We start from the raw sequence: 20,780 nt of genomic DNA, 5'->3' as shown, positions 1-20,780 counted from the left end.
ACAAGTTTACAAATTCATTTGGTGTTTATTTAAGCCAATGGATACATAGACCATGTTTAACACCTCTGGAGAAAAGGAATAGGTGATGTTTCGGGTCGAGACCCTTCTTCAGACTCGACCCGAAACGTCACCTATTCCTTCTCTCCAGAAATGCTGTCTGACTCACTGAGTTACTCCATCTTTTTATGTCTGTCTTCGGTTTAACCCAACATCTGCAATTCCTTCCTGCACATAGACCATGTTTAATATATCTATTTCTGACTGGTGCAACTGGTAAAGGCAGAAGTTATGAGGTTTTCTTCAGTTCCATTCTGCACTGGGTTGGCCTTTCACAGTTGGGGAGAAAACTGGATGTTATTGTAACGTTCTCCTGCAAATAATAAAGAATAGTTCTGAAGGTTAAACACATGACTGTACCACATTAAAAATGTATAAGTAGTGTTTATGTGATTTAAGTTGCTGCTTCCCCCCCCCCCCCCCCCAAGAACCAGGTTTGCCTACTGTCTTCTACAAAATAATGGAAATAACTATTACTTCTCTATAAATGTTGTTTGTCTTGTGTGCAACGCAATTGTGATTTCTTGTAATTCACCCTGCAATTTAGATTGAGTCTTGAATATTTTTGTTTGATGTCTCTTTGGCCTTCCCATTAATTTCTCCTTTTCCATGGAATGGGAGATTAGATCCAGGGCTTGCAGCAAAAATGATGTTCCTGGAAACGAAATAAATTCAGAACATGAAGTCAGCCGCTTATTCACCTCTATCCTGAACTCCCCATGTCCCAGCAAACGGTCTCCATTGCTAACAGAGACATAATAGGGGAAATGTGAAATGGGAAGTCAAAGTTTTAGTCTCTGTCCCTGTTCTGAAACAATAATCTTGGTATTATTATTCATTGTCAGCATCATGTATATACTGATGCTGCTGAGAATGAGACAGAGGGGACTGCGATTGCTGGAATCTGGAGCAAAATACAAGCTCTCGGGAACTCAACGGATTGGGCAGCATAGGTGGGGGTGAAAGAAATTGTTAACATTTTGGCTCAAAACTCTCCATTAGTCCTGACGCAGGGTTTTGACCTGAAACATTAACAATTTATTTCCGTCCCACAGATGCTGCTCAACCTGAATGACTTTGACCTGACCTGATATAGCGGACAGATAACCCTCTTTATAATCTGTCCTGATATAGCGGACAGATAACCCTCCATCACGGACTTCATCATCTCCGGCGATCTACCCCCCAGTGCCTCCAATCTCATAGTTCCCCAGCCCCGCACGGCCCGATTCTACCTCCTACCCAAAATCCACAAACATAACTGCCCCGGCAGACCCATTGTCTCTGCCTGCTCATGCCCCACCGAACTTATCTCTACCTACCTCGACTCCATCCTATCCCCCCTGGTTAAATCCCTCCCCACCTACGTCCAAGACACCTCATACGCTCTCCATCTCCTTGATAACTTCCGGTTCCCAGGCCCCCACTCCCTCATCTTCACCATGGATGTCCAGTCACTCTACACTTTCATCCCCCACAAGGATGGTCTCGAAGCCCTCCGTTTCTTCCTCGACCGTAGAACCAGCCAATCCCCATTGACCAACACTCTCCTCCGCCTAGCAGAGCTGGTTCTTACCCTCAACAACTTCTCCTTTGACTCCTCCCACTTCCTCCAAACCAGAGGCGTAGCTATGGGCACTCGCATGGGCCCTAGCTACGCCTGCCTCTTTGTCGGGTACGTCGAACAATCCCTGTTCCAGACGTACACTGGCCCCATCCCCGAACTCTACCTCTGCTACATCGACGACTGCATTGGTGCTACCTCTTGCACCCATGCAGAATTCACTGACTTCATACACTCCAATTTCCATCCTGCCCTTAAATGTACCTGGACTATCTCCGACATCTCCCTCCCGTTTCTGGACCTCACCATCTCCATCACAGGAGACAGACTAGTGACGGACATTTACTATAAACCCACTGACTCGCACAGCTATCTGGACTACACTTCTTCCCACCCGGTCCCCTGCAAAAAGTCTATCCCCTACTCCCAATTCCTCCGTCTACGCCGCATCTGCGCCCGGGATGAGGTGTTTCACACGAGGGCTTCCGAGATGTCCTCGTTCTTCAGAAAATGGGGCTTCCCCTCCTCCATTATAGATGAGGCTCTCACTAGGGTCTCTTCTACATCCCGCAGCTCCGCTCTTGCTCCCCCTCCCCCCACTCGCAACAAGGACAGAATCCCCCTCGTTCTCACCTTCCACCCCACCAGCCAGCGGATCCAACATATCATCCACCAACATTTCCGTCACCTACAACGGGACCCCACCACTGGCCATATCTTCCCATCCCCTCCCCTCTCTGCGTTCCGCAGAGACCGTTCCCTCCGTAACTCCCTGGTCCACTCGTCCCTTCCTACCCAAACCACCCCAACCCCGGGCACTTTCCCCTGCAACCGCACGAGATGCAACACCTGGCCCTTTACCTCCCCCCTCAACTCCATCCAAGGACCCAAACAGTCTTTCCAGGTGAGACAAAGGTTCACCTGCACCTCCTCCAACCTCATCTATTGCATCCGCTGCTCTAGATGTCAACTTATTTACATTGGCGAAACCAAGCGCAGGCTCGGCGATCGCTTCGCAGAACACCTGCGCTCGGTCCGCATTAACCAAACTGATCTCCCGGTGGCCGAGCACTTCAACTCCCCCTCCCATTCCCAGTCTGACCTTTCTGTCATGGGCCTCCTCCAGTGCCATAGTGAGGCCCACCGGAAATTGGAGGAACAGCACCTCATATTTCGCCTGGGCAGTTTGCAGCCCAGCGGTATGAACATCGACTTCTCCAACTTTAGATAGTTCCTCTGTCCCTCCCTTCCCCTCCTCCTTCCCAGATCTCCCTCTATCTTCCTGTCTCCACCTATATCCTTCCTTTGTCCCGCCCCCTGACATCAGTCTGAAGAAGGGTCTCGACCCGAAACGTCACCCATTCCTTCTCTCCCGAGATGCTGCCTGACCTGCTGAGTTACTCCAGCATTTTGTGAATAAATCCTCTTTATAATGTACAATGGGTGGGGGAATGGTATCCGTCATTCCCGACTGTCCGCTAGAACCGAATTAGAGATTCGCTCCAACCACCTAGCAATCACTCTGTGAAACAACAAGTTGTTTTTAAATACCAAGTTCTTTTAAACAACTAAAAATGTATTTTTGTTACTGCAAGCTAAAAATACTAAAGGCTGTTAGTTACATTGTTTAATGGGGTATCATTGCACAAGTGTAGATCAAAGCAATCACTTGTCAATTCAATGGCAACCCGCAGTGTAACTATCAGCCTGTGTTCTTAAAGAGGCAGTGATGTCTGATTACTGTGGGGATGCTCCATCTGCTATAACCAAAATCCGTTGTAAAGAGGTCCGTAATAACAAGGGTAGACTGTACTGTTAGGGCACACAGTGGCACAGCTAATAGAACTGCTGTCTCATAACGCCAAAGACCTGGGTTCAATCCTGACCGTGGGTGCTGTCTTTGTGAAGTTTGCACATTCTTCCTTAGTCTCTGTGGGCTTCCATTCCACTTGGTGCTCCGGTTTCATCCCAGATCTAAAGATGCACTTGTAAGTAAGTTAATTGGCTACTGTAAATTCATCTCTAGTTTTACTGTCTGGGGAGAATTGATGTGAATGTAGGAAAATAAAAAAATGTGATTGGGTGTAGGTTGTATGGAACGAGCTGCCAGAGGAGATAGTTGAGGCAGGGACTATCACAATGTTTAAGAAGTAATTAGACAGGTACATGGATAGGACCGGTTTAGAGTGATGTTGGCCAAATGCAGACAAGTGGGACTAGTGTAGGTGGGACATGTTGGTCAGTGTGGGCAAGTTGGGGCAAAGGGCCTGTTTCCACACTGTATGGCTCTATGATTAACATAGTAAATTGTAAATGGGTGGTTGATGGTCGGTGGAACCTGGTGGATGGAAGGGCATGTTTTTATATTGTAATTTTGTATGGCTGTGATTCTACAATATTTTGAAAGAATCCAAAACTATTACACGCTGTCTTTTGATTTTTTTTCCAACAGAGACAATTCTTCCGCAATTTGGGCACAATTCTCACGTATGCTTTTATAGGCACTGCCATCTCCTGCATCGTGATTGGGTGAGTACTCTTTGAAGTCGTAAGCCTAGGCTTCTCTGTAATTCCAACATTACTAATGTTCACAGGTAATGACTGACAGATCATTACTGGTGACTTTGTGGGTGATGCTCTTGGAACAGGAGACCTTTTTTTGTTAGCCATTTTGTTATCAAGCATCCTACCAACATCTAGAGAGCAGTCCTGAACTGTTATCCTACCACATTGGAGATCCTCGGGCTATCTTTGATCGGACTTTACTGGAATTTATCTTTGTAGTAAGTGTTATTCACATTACTCCCTTTATCATTTATCTGCACACTGTGGCTGGCTCGATTGTAGTCATGCATAGTCTTTCTGCTGACTGGTTAGCACGTAACAAAAGCTTTTCACTGTACCTCAGTGGCAATATTTTTTTTTTAACTAAATATAAAAAAACATCATCCTTAACCTCCAATTATCAGACGTTTTATCTGTTTTTTAGTTTGCATGAAATTGGCCTTCTTGACTAATTTCCTTTCCCCCCTTGCTCTGAGAAACGATACGATAGAACGTTACGATATACGATACCATAGAACGATATCGATACAATACGACAGATGTATATAATTCAAGTCAAAGCTAAACACAGAAGGAATCATTGAAAATTCGATGACCATTGTTACCAGTCCCAGCCACAAACACGGAGGCTCGAATGAGGCTCCTTTCCCCAGCAAATGATTGAGAGTCCAGTAAATTGTTTATTGTACAGTAAGCCCTCACTATTACACCTCTTTATAACAGATTTTGATTGCAGTAGATTGTCTCTTTAAGAACACTCGCTACAGGTTCCACTATTGTGTAAGGCTATTGAAATTGACAAGGCATTGAGACTGACAGGAAATCAGTCCAATCGACACTTAACTCGATTAAACAGTGTAACAAACAGCCTTTACTATTTTTAACTTGCAGTAACAAAAACACATTTTTAGCTGTTAAAAAGTACTTGGTATTTGTAAACAACTCACTGTTTCACTAGTTGCTAGGTGGTTGGAGCAAATCCCTAACTCAGTTATAGTGGACAATCGGCAATAACTGATACCATTAGTTTAGTTTAGTTATTGTCACGTGTACCGAGAAACAATGAAAAGTTTTTGTTGCATGCTAACCATCAGCAGTAAAGACAAATTGAGCCATTCGCAGTGTACAGATATATGATAAAGGGAATAACGTGAATAACGTTTAGTGCAAGATAAAGCCAGTAAATTTGCATCAAAGATAGTCCGAGGGTCTCCAATGAGGTAGATAATAGTTCAGCACTGCTCTCTAGTTGTGATAGGCTGGTTCAGTTGCCTGATAACAGCTAGAAAGAAACTGCCCCTGAATCTGGAATCCCCCCTACCCCATGGTCTGTTATAATGAGGGTTCACTGCATTAGACCCCCAAGGTAAGATATAAATTACAAATCAATTCCATGTTCCACGTCTGTAATGGCGCCTCATTCTGCCTCTGCCTCAGCTCATCCATCGCTGAATCACCCCCACCTGCTTATTTCCACATTCACATTTTCAAAGCTCCCTGAGCTGATTTCCCAAATTCCCATGGGTTTGACCTCATCCCTGCTGTCTGTGCTCCAGCAATCTGTGAATCTTGTGTTCAAAGAAACTGCAGATGCTGGTTTACACCGAAGATAGACACAAATTGCTGGAGTACCTCAACCTGTCAGGCAGAATCTCTGGGGAAATGGAATAGTTGACGTTTTGGGTTGAGACATCTGAAGAAGGTCTGAAGAAGGGTCTCCACCCGACGTGTTACCTAATCCTTTTCTCCAGAGATGCTGCCTAACCTGCTGAGTTACTCCAGCATTTTGTGTCTCTAAGATGTGAAACTTGTTGAGCCATCATCCCCTGGACTTTCAATAAACTGATATCTGGTCGGGCCACTTTTGGTTGTAAACTTCTTGTTTACGAACCCTTCCCAGTCATCATCTACCCTGCCTCAGATACCTCCTCTGGACTTGCAGACCTTTGCGACCTGCATCCTATTGTGGTTTTGGCCTCCAGAACACCACCTGTATCAATAGGTCACCATTAGCGAACCTGCCTTCGCACTGACAAAGTCCCAAACGCTGCTCCTTAAATCTCACCTCTTTAACAAAGCTTCGGGTATCTGCTCCACCATGTGGCTAGGTGCCAAATATTTTGGTTAACATTCCTATAATTCTTTTATTGACATATGTTAACATTCTTACAATTCTTTTTTGAAATCTGTTTTATAAGGTCATAAGTGATAGGAGCAGAATGAGGCCATTCGGCCTATCAAGTCTACTCCGCAATTTAATCATGGCTGATCTATCTCTCCCTCCTAACTCCATTCTCCTGCCTTCTCCCCATAACCCTTGATAACTGTACTAGAAAATATTTTCATATTATTTTTAAAAAACTTAATAAATGCAAACAGTTGTTATTTTAGGTGCAAACCATATTCTTTGAAGTCATGACTCCACAATATCCTGTAATCAACTTTCAGTTCTGTTTGTATCTTGCCTCAATTATTCCACTGGATTGTGTAGACGAGGGCCTTCCTCACCATTCATGAGTGTGCCTTGATAAGTTAAGTCAACCCAGGTTGCTTCCTCACCCGTTGGCATCTGAACCAAGCAGTATTGGCTACAGCCTGTGAGGAAAATCAATTACCTGCTTGTTTGTCTGTCTCTCTGCCTGGCCTGTCTCTGGATACAGGCCTGCCTGTGCGCCCTGTGCTCGTTTTCATGCCTGTTTGCCCTCTGTCGTCTGGTTATCACTGAGCCCAGCTGCAAGGTGCTTTACTGTTGAATTGGGAGATAACTGGTTGTGGTGCTGAATAACAAACAAAGTGTCCACACGTGATGGGGCCTGTCCTTTTGTCTATTTGTGAGTAATGAAAGGCAGAATTTCGCTGTAAACAGCATGCTTTGTCCTGCTTGCCTTTTTATATTTTTTCTCATGTTTTCTTGCAAGAAATCAAGAGTTAATCATTGGAAAAATTCTGAATGTTCAGTTTTCAAAAGGAAAAGTCTTTGGTGATTAAAAATTATATTTAAAAAATTTGAAAATAATCTTGTTTTCTCATTTCTTTTGCTATCTTACACTGTGATGCACCTGCCTCTGTTTGTTTTGAGACAGCTCAGACTGGAGGTCACCATCAAAGAAATCACTGTGAAGATCACAGTTGTTTTTATTAGTCCCTGTCACAATCTGTTCACACTTGTTTATGTTATCCCACTTTCTGCATTCAGTCCCGACACACGAGGGGCAATTTACAGCAGCTAGGTAACCTCCTAACCAGTACATCTTTGGGATGTGGGAGGAACCCAGAGTAAACCCACAGGGAGAATATGCAAACTCCACACAGATAGCACCTAATGTCAGGATCAAACCAGGTCTCTGGTACTCTGAGGCAGCAGCTCTACCAGCTGCGTCACTGTGCCACCCTTTTGAAGACATATATTAGATCTCCATTCTTTCTTGAAAAAGTTTCAAGCATGCTTGGAAATCTTTTTTTGCACATCCTCTATTGTTTATAAATCTTTTAATGATTTGGAAACCAGATCTATGCACATACTTGGTATATTTAGACAAGGGTACAATATCAGTTTGGAGTTGTTGGCCACATGAAGGGGAATAGGATCGAGGGAAATACGTGGGGGATTAGGGTTGATGAGATTCCACTGAGAGCTTGCATAGACTCGATGAACCAAATGGCCTATGTCCATTATTTATATATAACCTTGCTACCTGTGAAAATGCTGCGGAAATCCTTTACAAATCTTTCAATAGCTTCTTTGTTTTGTTAACTAATAATGATATTTTAACTATTTACTTCCTTGTCACCACAAGACTATCATCTCCTTGAAGCAGAAAGTAAAGTTTTTGTTTTTTCTACGAATGTATTTCATCCCAAGTTTCTTCGTGTTAAGTGAGATGGAAAACTCTAAATGCTGAAAATCCAAAATTAAAACAGACAACACTGGGAAAATATTTGGCAAATTGAGCATCATCTGTGGAGAGAGAAACAGTTAACATTTCAAGTTGAGGTCCTTTCAGAGAATTCAGTTCTAATTGGTATATGTAGCATTCTTTGTTAATGTTCATATTAAACAGCTTTGGCCATTTACATGAGAAACTTACACATTTTTCATGTTCATATATTATAGGACCATAATTAGGCCCTACGGCCCATGCAGTCCACTCAGCCATGTAATCGAAGCGGATCTATTTTTCTCTCTCAACCCCATTCTCCTGCCTTCCCTCCATAACCCCTGACACCCTTACTAACCAAGAATCCGTCAATCTCCACCTTAAAAATATCCATTGACGACCTCCACAGTCGGCTGTGGCAATGAATTCCACAGATTCACCATAATAGATCATAATCATAATAGTACTTTGTTAGCCGTATGTTTTGCAACATACGAGGAATTTGATTTGCCATACAGCCATACCAATAAAGAGCAACAAGAAACCCAAATAAATTTTTAACATGAACATCCACCACAGCGACTCCCCCACATTCCTCACTGTGATGGAAGGCAAAAAAAGTTCAATCTTCTTCCCTTCTTTGTTCTCCCGCGGTCGGGTCACTCGAACCTTCCGTTGACGGGACAATCTTGGCTCCTGCAGCAGGCGGTCGGGCCCTCCGCATCAGGGCGATCAAGCTCCCACATCGGGGGGATCACAGCTCCCCCGCGCCGGACGCTCAGACCCCGGGTCGGGGCTAGTCGAACCTCCTGTGACTTTGGAGCTTCCCGACATCAGTCTCTACCCGAGACTGCGAGCTCCGCGATGGTAAAATCCGCAGGTCGCTGTTGGAGCGTCAATCCCAGGCAAGGGATCGCAGGCTCCGATGGTAAGTCCACGGCCCAGCGGTGGGTTCAGAGTCAGTCTCGAACAAGGCCGCCAGCTCCATCATGTTAGGCCGTAGAGCGACCGGAGATATGATCCGGAAAACAATCGCATCTCCAGCAAGCTGAGATTGGAAAAAGTTTCCCCCAACCCCATACCCCAACCCCCACATAGAACAAACCAGAGAACATTAACACATACTTTTAAAACACACCAAAAATAACAAAAAAGACGAAAAGACAAACAGACCATTGGCGAGGCTGCCATTGCTGACGGCGCCACCCGGTGGATGCCACCCTCTGACTAAAGAAATTCCTTCTCATCCCCTTTCTAAAGGTACTTCCTTTTATTCTGAGGCCATGACTGTTCCTAGACTCTCCTTTATTGTATTTTTATTAAAGCACAAAGTGCTGGAGTAACTCAGCGGGTCAGGCAGCATCTGTGGAAGGAATGGACAGGTGACATTTCAAGTCGGGCCACCTTCTTCAGTCTCCTGATCCACTGAACCACTGCTTGGCCCAAGAGTCCGTCCTACACTTTGCATGTTGCTTGTGATTCCAGCATCTGTGGTTCCCTATGCCTCCCCAGTTTTTAATGCCTTTCTGTATTATGTTGTAGTTTTCCTCACTGTCAATTTATCTGTCCTTGTTTGGTTTAACTCCAAATTTTGATAATCAGGGCAATTCATGAATAACTCCTCCTTCCTCCAGTCTCAGTAATCTTAATCCCACACTTTGCTTTCTCTTCTCCAGCCAAATTTCCGTCCAGTCAGCAGTTATTCCCTAATCTTGGCCATGAGTGTATTTTCCTAGACCTTTTGGCAAGGGTAAAATACTGACCACATTATTCTTTACACCTTTTCCCATTTCCTCTTCAAAGAATCTCATCGATTTACTTAGCAATGACTTGGCCTTTCAGAGTGCACACTGCTTTTTATTTACAATCTTTAGTAATTCTGCAGCCTCTGTGTACCAATTCCAGTATCATTCCAATCACTACTGCACTGCCTGAGGGGATGTTGGTGGAGACTCGCACAACAGATAAAAAGTACCAAGACGAGCACTTGACTCAATAGCGTAGAAGGTCACAGACCAATTGCTGGTAAATGGGATTAGTATAGATGGGCATTTAATAGTCTTGGTGGAGGGAAGGGCCTGTTTCTGTGCTCAGTGACTCTACGATGAAGATGAAATTGACTGATCAGTAATTGCCAGGTTTTGTTCCAATTCCCCTTTTATATGCAAGAATGACAATAAATTAAAGATTGAAAGGAGGAGGAACAAAGACTTACTAATGTCTGGAATGTACAACTGCAGGCTGGCAAGAGACGAAGCTTACAAGACCACGCAGTGAGCCTTCCAGTGTCGCTGGAATTTAACCAGTTGATGGACACAAAATGCTGGAGTAACTCAGTCTGTCTGATAAAGGGTCTCGACTCCAAATGTCACCTATTCCTTTTCTCCAGAGATGCTGCCTAACCCGCTGAGTTTCTCCAGCATTTTGTGTCTGTCTCCAGAAATGCTTTCCTGACCCGCTGAGTTACTCCAGTATTTTGTGAATATCTTCAGTAAACCAGCATCGACAGTTCTTTCTTACACATTTAACCAGTTGAGGTTGTTTTATTCCTCGTTTATGCAATCTTGTATTCTTCCCCAGTTCCTTTCCACCTCTGTTCCTTTTCCCTTCCTACCACCTGCTCCATTTGCCCAACACTCACATAGTGCTTCCATTGGATCTCTTCCTCATCTGCTGCTCACCACTCACCTCTCACCTCTCACCTCTCCCCTCCCTCTGTTGCTGGCATCTACCACCACCCCTCATTACATACCACTCTTTATCTTCATTTCCTATCGGATTCCAGAATTAGCAGCTTATGGTTTGCCACTGATCACCTGTCAGCGTCTGTTGCTTTCTCCACCCTTCTCCCCCACCTGACTCTTATCTGATAATCAAATCCACCTCACCTATTGCGAGAGGTGAAGGGTGGAGCGAGGGATGGATGGAGGGGTGGGGGATAGGTGGAGAAAGTGGGAGGGAGGGAGGGAGAGAGGGAGACTCACACAGCTGTACAGGCACTTTGGCCCACATTATTCACTCCGTCCAAGTTTGCATATTGTACTAGTCCCAAACCTCTCCCCCACCTCTTTATGTTCAAGAAGGTATCTTGCCCCATCATTCCCAAAGGGGTCTTGCCCCACCACTCTCCTCCACCTCTTTATACTGGCTCATTCTCCTCGACTCTTTTCAGTGCAGATGAAGGGTCTTGACCCAAATCGTCGATTTTCCATTCCCCATGACAGATGCTGCATGACCTATTGAATTCCTTCAACAGCTCGCCTTTTTTAGTGATTTAAATAATTGAGGTCCCTCCTCATTATTTCCTCCCTTCCAGTTAGCTGGACCAGACTTCTCAAATTGCAAAATTGTGCCGCTGCTGATTCTGCAAAGTGCTTTGTGGGTTTCGGGTTGCTTATAATGTAAATGCCGTTGAGGCAGGTACAGTAACAACACTTAAAATACATTTGTTCTGATACAAGCACAGGAAAGGTTTAGAGGGGTATGGGTCAAAAGCAGGAAGGTGGGAGGAGCTTAGATGGAAACTTGGTCGGCATGGACTCTTTGGACCGAAGGGCCTGTGTCCGTGCTATGTGAGTCTATATATGCATTCCTGAGCAAATGGGTTAGAGAAGAGTCACCTGCTTCCCGACTTCCCTATGCTTTTCCACCATCTGTGGGGCACAAAAGCATGATGGAATACTCTTCAACTTTCTTTCAATAGCTCTCAAGAAACGAGGCTAAAAAGCTTGACACTATCCATGAGATTGCCTTCTTATAGCTACTTACCTCCATTTTAGACAGCATCCTGATGAATTTCTTCTGCACCCTCTCTATTGCGAACACATCCAACTGCAGCACAGTTACCAGCTAGTTGACAATTATAGTCTGTCTGTCACTGGCACATCAGGGCTGCAGTCAGGATGCTCTACAACATCTCACCAAGGTTTCCTCAACAACATGTGTAGGAAAGAACTGCAGATGCTGGCTTAAATTGAAGATAAGCACAAAATGGTGGAGTAACTCAGCGGGACAGGCAGCGTCTCTGGAGAGAAGCAATGGATGACCTTTGGGGTCGAGACCCTTCTTCAGACTGATGTCTGTCTGAAGAAGGGTCTCGACCCGAAACGTCACCCATTTCTTCTCTCCAGAGACGCTGCCTGTCCCACTGAGTTACTCCAGCACTTTGTGTCTTTCCTCAACAGCTTCTCTCAATCTCCTCCACCTGGAAGGGCAAGAGCTTTTTCCTTTCCAAGTTCCCCACCAACGCATGCGCATAGATTCATAGAATTGTATCACGTAGAAACAGACCTTTTAAGCCAAATAGTTCACACAAGCATGATGCCTACTTTGCTAATGCCATTTGCCTACGTTAGGACTGTATGCCTTTACAACTTTCCTATCCAATTACATCCAAACGCATTTTAAACATTGTACTTGTATTAACCTCGACTACCTCATGTGGCAGTTCTGTAGCCATTACCCTCAGTGTGAAGAACATATCCCTCAGATCTCTATTAAATATATCCCTTCACCTTAAACTTGGGCCCTCCAGTCATATGTTCCACTGCCTTGGGAAAAGAACTGACTATCTATCCTATTAAAGCCCTTCATCATTTTATAAACCTCTGTAAGGACAACCCTCAAACACATATTTTCCAGTGAGAATAAACTCAGCTGATCCAATCTGTCGTTATAACTATTACCCTCCATTCAGGCAGCATCCTGGTGAATCTCTTCGGCACCTTCTCTATTGCGACTACATCTTCCCTATAGTACAGTTACCAGAACTGCACACCTGCCCAACCCATTTGTCTGCTGCTCCCCTTTCATTATTGACAAATGGGATTCAAAATCTCACATCGTCTTACCGAACAGAATGGTGGAAAACCTTCCCCACTTGGACCAGTGATCTGTGAAGAAGGCTACTTCTGCCTTTATTTAGTTCAGTTTAGTTTGGAGATACAGGGTGGAAACAGGCCCTTATGCCCACTGAGTGCATGCTGTCCAGCAATCACCCATGCACTAGTTCTATCTGACACACTGGGGACAATTTACAGAAGCCAATTAACCTACAAACCTGCACATCTTTGGAATGTGGGTGGATACCTGAGCACTGGTGTGGGATGAACAAATTTGCTACCGAGACCACCCGTAGTCAGGATCAGACCTGGGTCCCTGGTACATTAAGACTGCAACTCTACCACTGTGGCACTGCGTTGCCTTTTCAAGGAAAACGAAAACCAGGGATGGGGGCCTTATGAGCATTCATCAGTAATACTTACCCCTTATCATAATCTCTGATATCCCAAAGTGGTTTCCAGCCAGTGAGGTACACACAGTTAAGCCCCTGTCCCACTGAGGCGATTTTTTAGGCGACTAGGCTGTCACCACACAGTCGCCGGAGTGTCGCCTGTATGGTCGTGAGTCGTCTCCAAAGAGTCGTAGCATTTTTCTGGTCGCCGCTGGATTTTGAAATGTTTAAACATTTTTGGCGACTGTTGGTTTGTGGCCAATGATCGTAACTTGACGTCTCCTGACATGGGCGCTGTCGTAGGTTGTCGCCAGGTGACGTAGGTTGTCGCCGGTGCTGACTTCGGTGAATTTCATTGGCGACTACCTACGTCAACCGGCGACAGGTACCGGCGTCAAATCCGGAGGCGAAAATGACGTGAATTGTCTTCAGTTGTCGCCGACAGGGTCGTAGCTTGTCGTGGGTAGACGTAGGTTGACTTCAGTTGTCCTAGGTTGTCGCCTGTGTGGTCGTAGGTTGTTGTAGGCGCGGTCGTAGGTGGACGTCCTAAGTCGCAACGATTGGGTCGCCGGTTGTCGGTAGCTTGCCGTGGCTTGACGTCGACTAGGTGGTAGGTTGTTGTAGCTTGTCATAGATATTGTCGTAGGGGGGGTCCAGTCGCCGGTTTTTCGCCGACCTGCTACGAGTATGACAGTCGCCGGCAGTCGCCTAAAACATCGCCTAAGTGAGACAGGCCCTTTACTGTTGTGGTAATTGCGTGCCAGCTCACTGGAGAACAGTAAATGTATTGTCCTTCTGATTGTATTTTCATTTATATGACCTTTCACTGGCAGTGGAAGATCAGCTGTTCCTGCCTTTGTTCTAAATGCTGGATATATTTAATTAACAACAGCATCAAATAATGTCCCGCAAGATTTTCAGATAAATATCTTTGTACTGAAAATTATAATTTTTAAAAATGGCACTGTTATCATTGTACTGTATGAAAGATTGTTGTGCTGGTGACAGTCAAAGTAAGATTAGAAGAGGAATTAACCATACATATGCAACAAGCCTTTCAATAGCTAGGGTTATGAATAAAAATATTAAAATTGGTTATTATACAGTACAGTACAGAACTTTATTGTCATTCGGTACAGATACCGAACAAGATTACAGCAGTCACAGAACACAACAAAAAAGAAAAGAACACAGGACACACGACCCCAACACAAACATCCATCACAGTGACTCCAAACACCCCCTCACTGTGATGGAGGCAACAAAACTTCCACTCTCTTCCCCCCACGCCCACGGACAGGCAGCCCGACCCCTACCGAGGCGACCGACCCGCACAGCCCCCGCAAGGGGATGGAAGGCCCTGCGGCCGAGCCGCACCGGGCACTGAAACGTCCCGCGGCCGAGCCGCACCGGGCGCTGCTACATCCTGCGGCCGAGCCACGCCGGCGATGTTAAGTCCAGCGGCCGAGCCGCGCCGCGCCGGCGATGTTAAGTCCAGCGGCCGAGCCGCGCCGGGCGATGGAAGGCCCCGCGGCCGCGCCGGGCGCTGAACCGTTCCGCGGCCGAGCTGCGCCGGGCGATGGAAGGCCCCGCGGCCGAGCCGCACCGAGCGCTGAAACGTCCCGCGGCCGTACCGGGCGATGGAAGGCCCCGCGGTCGAGCCGCGCCGGGCACTGTTAGGTCCCGCAGCCGAGCCGCGCCGCGCCGGCGATGCTAAGTCCAGCGGCCGAGCCGCGCCGGGCGATGGAAGGCCCCGCGGTCGATGGAAGGCCCCGCGGCCGAGCTGCGCCCCGGGGAAGAGACCTAATAAAAGAAAGGTTTCCCCCACCCCACCCCTCCCCACCCCCCCCCCCCCCCCCCCCACATATACACAGCCAAAAACAGAAACAAAAACCATCCCAACACCGACACACAAACAAAAAAAAAGGAAAAAAGACAAACAGACTGCCAGCGAGCCGCAGCCGTTAGGCGCAGCCACACGTGACCCGTGATATAATAATGACCAAAATCTAGTTAATAAGAAATAAATAACTGAAAATCTAAAAAGTAGTGCCAATAGGCGGAGATGTGAAATGTGAAAGGGGCGCAGTGGTAGAGTTGCTGCCTTACAGCACCAGAGACCCTGGTTCGATCCTGACTACTGGTGCTGTCTGCAGGGAGTTTGTACAATCACCCAGTGACCTGCGTGGGTTTTCCCTGGGAGTTCCGATTTTCTCCTACACTCGAAAGACATACAGATTTGTATGTTAATTGACTTGGTAAAATTGTAAATTGTCCCTAGTGTGCAGGGTATTGTTAATGTGCGGGGATCGCTGGTTGCTGTGGACTCGGTGAGCCGAAGGGCCTGTTTCCTTGCTGTATCTCTAACTGGGGCGTGTACCCCACTTCATTTCTGAAGTGAATAATTAGCTCCTCGTCTTTCTGACGATTATGAGATTAGTGAGGAAACCAGAGCGCTGTAGGAAACCAGTGGGGTCACAGTGGAAACTCCCCATGCGATTGAATTCAGGTCATTGGATCTGTGAGGCAGCAGCTCGACTAGCCGCGTCACTGTGCCATTGTCTGTGAGGAGAAAAGCAGGTCAACATGTTCGGTTAATGACTTTTTTCAGAATTGATACATATCCGCTTGCTTCTGTTGTTAATTATTTATACTTCTAAAGCTCAGTGTCCTCAGTCAGGGTAAGATTTTGATCAGAGTAGTTCAAGGAGCTGCAGATGCTGGTTTACATTAAAAGATACATCATGCTGGAGTAACTCAGTGGGCCAGGCAGCATCTCTGAAGAACATGGATAGGTGACGTTTTGGTCGGGTCCCTCCTTCAGTCCGAAGACTGGAAACGCCATCTATCCATATTCTCCAGAGATGCTGCCTGACCCACTGAATTACTCCAACACTCCGTGTCGTTTTAAAATTTGGCTTCCTGTAGTGCATTAACATTTATTTCAAGCACTCGGCTAAGTTAGGACAAAATTGTTCTTGTAATGTTTTACCATCAGTTGCCAAATTCAATGAACAACTTTGATTTTGATGGATGGTGAGGCCATCACCAGTGTGAAAGTGTGAAAGCACACACCTCCAGATTCAGGGGCACTTTCTTCCCAGCTGTTATCAGGCAACTGAATTGTCCTACTACAACCAGAGAGCAGTGCTGAACTACTGTCTACCTCTTTGGTGACCCTCGGACTATCCTTGATTGGATTTTGCTGGTTTTACCTTGCACGTTATTCCCTTATCATGTATCTATACACTGTAAATGGCTCGATTGTAATCTTGTATTGTCTTTCTGCTGACTGGTTAGCATGCAACAAAGGCTTTTCACTGTACCTCGGTACATGTGACACTAAACTAAACTCTACTGAAATAGTATAAATACAGTAATGATGAATACCAGTAACTCCAATCACCCTCCTGCCTCAATTGCTATCCACTGGTGAAGAAGAGGGGAAATGTAATGGATGATATCCAAGAGTAGAGAAGGAAGTGGAAATGAAAAGGACACTATCCATAGAGAGAGAAGTTCAGATTTAAATGCACCAGCTGGCTCCAAAGATTCAAGTGAGCTTGGTGCTTTGATTGAACTTGGGGTACTGACCAATGATATTGTAAGAATATTGTAGTGTACCTGAAGTTAAATTCCTAATACAAAATGGCTGACCTTATCTTCCACATGCTAAGTTCAGACCAGCAATTTAATTATGCACAATCCCAAATGTCTGCCTTCATAAATCTTTGTTTTTGGCAGTCCTCCGGATTAAGGATGACTTGCTTTTACTCTGGTTTAGTGGGTTTTCGGGTGACTGATGAGGCCACTGTGGGAATTGCAGACCTGTCCACAGAAGGTGCACGGGGGAATAGTTTGTGGCATCTGCTTCTTTCTGTTTACGTTGATGTTTACATTCAAGGCTCTCCGAACCTTCTCAAATGTCACCTCTCCATTTTGAGTGGTCTTGAGCTGCTGTGCCTAAGAGGGGATGTTACATTTCATCAACTCATCCCTAAATCGTACCGTCTGCCCACTTGGTAACGGTTTCCTGTGACAGAGCTTGAAATAAAATCTCTGTTTTGGGAGAGTCTAAGATTGGGCATGCAAAACCCTAACTGTGTTGTCACAGGTGATGGGTGAGGCTCATTGAAGGCTCTGGGAAGGAATAATGTTTGCTATTTCCCACCAAAGTGCTGAATTCAGCCTGAAAATATTGAAAAGCAGGTGATCGGTGTAGGCCGCCTTAACAGGGAAGGTGATTGAAGAAAAATAGTGGTTCACACAGTAGTGAAAATAGTGAATCATACAGAGATAGGGAAAATAGTAGCTATTGTTGAGACAAATAGCCTTTTAAGATTAGCATTAAAAATGTAGTAGTAGAGATCTGCCTTGGGTAGTGGCGGCCATATTCCATTTGGCAGTGCTTATTCAAACAAAGACCAATGTCCAAGGTAGCAAGTATGGAATGTGTAGGAAGGAACTGCAAATGCTGGTTTATACTGAAGGTAGTTGAGGCAGGAACTATCTTATAGTTTAAGAAACAATTAGACAGGTACATGGATAGGACAGGTTTAGAGGGTTATGGACCAAACACAGGCAGGTGGGACTAGTGTAGATGGGACATGTTGTTCGGTGTGGGCAAGTTGGGCAGAAGGGCCTGTTTCCACACTGTATGACTCTATGAAAATAATCACAAAATGCTGGAATAACTCGGCAGGTCAGGCAACATCGCTGGAGAAACGGAATGGCTGACGTTTCAGGTCGGAAGAATAGAGGGTGGTCATTTAAAATGAGGCGCATATAAACCTCATTGCAGAGTTTATTACTTATGAAGGTTACCCAGGATGAAGATAGGACTCCACCTGAAAAATCACCTGTCCTTTACCCCCACAGACCCTGCCTAACCTGTTAAGTCCCTTCAGCACTTTGTGTTTTGCTTATGGAGGCTAGGTCATTGTGGAAAGAGGAAGTAGATACATTTTTGGAAGATCAGAGAATTTGTTGTGCGGGAAACTGGAACAGAAGATACTTGGCCTGGGACAGATCACCCATGATCGTATTGAAATGTGGGCAGACGTGAAGGGTCAAGTCACATACTCAAGCTCTTTTATAAGCCCCATAATCTGCTGTTCCATCAAGTTCAGTGCCTGCTCTTGAGGTGATTGTCGGAAGTCCAAGTTTGCCTGAAGTTGTGTTGCATTATGTAAACCCACACTGGGATTCAGAAAAAAAAAGTTTGTTTTGTGCAATGCAGCCAAGAAATAGCTTCCCGTCACTTCCAGGATCCATGTTCCCGTGTAGCAGAGTCGCAGGCTGGATTCATTACTGGATTGCCTTTGGCCATAAGGCTACGGCTGGGAATTATTACATCCAGGAGTCTGAACTTCTGACGTATTCCATCTCCCTCCTCTGAATTCAGAACAAGAACAGATTCAGCAGCTTGGCGCTTGAGTGAAGGGCTCAACTTAATAGAGAGCACAGGGTGGCATGTTTCTTGACTCTGCAGTACAGAACATGACAATCTTCGTGCTTCATCCATGTCTGAAGAATTAATTAGTCGGAATTCCAACAGGATTTTTTTTCACATGGCACTGCACGAAGAACAGAAGGGCATGGAATCACAGGTTGCTGCTTTTATAAAAAGGAAAATGAACAGAAAAGAAATTCCTCTGACTATCAAACCCTCTCCCTGTTTGTGTATTTCAGTCATGGAGGCTGTAGCTCAGCCTAAACAAATTGTTATAAATATTTTATCCCAATTGGATCATTTCTCATGATTAGCATCAATAATGATGCAGACCAAAGCACTTGGGGCACCACAAGGTGCTGGAGAGAATTTGCTTTTATCCGTGAGTGGCAGGGAGACGACGTGGCATGATATATGAGTCTGCTCCAGGCTTGTCGCCTGGTTGCAGCTGTGTTGCTGAAAGTGCACTGCCATCATTTACCAAGTTCAAAACCCCAGCAGCAGCCGGCCAGAGAAACAGATTCACGCTTTGAAAACCGACAACTGCGCTCTCCACGTTAACCCTACCTCCTCCACACTCCGAGCAGGACAGAGTGCAGAGAAGATTTACCAGGATGTTGTCAGAACTCAAGGGGCCGAGCTATAAGAGAGAGGTTGGGCAGGCTGTGACTTTGTTCCTTGGAGTGCAGGAGGATGAGGGGTGATATTATAGAGATGTATAAAATCATAAGGAGAATTGATAGGGTGAATGTCATTTACTCAGGATAGGGGAATCCAGAACCAGAGGACATTGTATTTAGGTGAGAGGGTAAAAATTTAATAGGAACCTGAGAGGTAACGTTTTGATTCAGTGTGTGGTGGGTTCATGAAATGAACAGCCAGAAGAGGTTGTTGAGACAGGTACTATAATTGCATTTAAAAGACTCTTGGACAGGTACATAGACAGGAAACATTTAGAGGGATAGATACAAAATGCTCAGTCTGAAGGGCCCCAACCCAAAACATCACCTATACATTTACTCCAGAAATGCTGCCTGACCTGCTGAGTTACTCCATCATTTTGTGTCGATCTTTTGTATAAACTAGCATCTGCAGTTCCTTTTTATTACAAGATATAGAGGGATATGGGCCAAAGGTTGACAAATGGGACTAGCTTAGATGGGCCATCATGGTCAGCATGGACAAGTTAGGCTGAGGGACATGTTTCTGTGCTGTATGATTCTATTACTCAAAGCTTGCAATTGGAAAAGTATTCAGTCTTTTCCTGTCTGGTTTGCATAAGATTCATCCATGTGACAGCTTTGTATATTAAATATTTCATAGTCAAATTAAATGCTTTTGCATTTTTGTTAACTTTTCTGGACTGCCGTCATGTTGACAAGACTATCATTTATTGGCCATCCCTTATTGCCCTGACTAGAAAGATTTGCTGGGCCATTTCATTGGACACTAAGGATCAATGACATATTGGGCAGACTAGCTGTATCTCTAAACTAAACTAAACTAGACAAGGAAGACAGATTTCCTTCCCTGTCAGACATGCAAACTAATATCACAGTCCAGTGTTCTAGTTTAGTTCCTGATTATTAACAAAATTTGAATTTTGGAAAGTAACATCTTAGGAATAATAAGCAGAAAGTGTGGGGAACACTCAGCAGGTCAGGTGTAAACTGTGGAAAGGGAAAGAAGAATTCAAGTTTCATCAGGATTGAATAAGTCAGAAAATAAATTTTAAATCATAGAGTGAGAGAGTTAAGGATAGTACAATCACTCATAGGGTGAGTCCAGGACGCTGTGGTGAAATGCTATTTAAAAAGCTGTCTGGTCGATAGGTCCCTTCCATTGACTCCATCTGCACTTCACGCTGCCTCAGTCAGACCACCAGCGTAATCAAGGATGAGTCTCACCACTGCCTTTTCTCCCCTCCTCCATCAGGCAAGAGTTACAGATGTTTGAAATCACATAGCTCCAGAATCAGTGACAGTTTCTTTCCAGTTTTCTTATCAGGCAACTAAATCATTCTATCACCAA

At 45.1% G+C, this 20,780-nt stretch overlaps 1 protein-coding gene and 1 long non-coding RNA gene across 2 annotated transcripts in view; one reads left to right on the top strand and one right to left on the bottom strand.

The window, feature by feature from the left end:
• The window catches only part of LOC144599474 (sodium/hydrogen exchanger 9-like), a 411,061-nt gene that overhangs the window by 79,120 nt on the left and 311,161 nt on the right, over positions 1–20,780 (top strand). The window contains exon 4 of the mRNA XM_078410426.1: positions 4,074–4,150. Coding sequence (XP_078266552.1) covers positions 4,074–4,150 — 77 coding nt within the window. The remainder of the gene's footprint in view (positions 1–4,073; positions 4,151–20,780) is intronic.
• LOC144599475 (uncharacterized) lies at positions 137–6,898 on the bottom strand. The gene is made up of 3 exons (XR_013548008.1): positions 6,802–6,898; positions 535–712; positions 137–370 (listed from the first exon to the last, which is right to left on the bottom strand). It is a non-coding gene; the product is annotated as an uncharacterized LOC144599475 (long non-coding RNA).

This window comes from Rhinoraja longicauda, chromosome 13 (assembly GCF_053455715.1).
Source record: "Rhinoraja longicauda isolate Sanriku21f chromosome 13, sRhiLon1.1, whole genome shotgun sequence".
Classification (NCBI taxonomy): Eukaryota; Metazoa; Chordata; class Chondrichthyes; order Rajiformes; family Arhynchobatidae; genus Rhinoraja; species Rhinoraja longicauda.
This window is presented reverse-complemented; position numbering and strand designations above follow the sequence as displayed.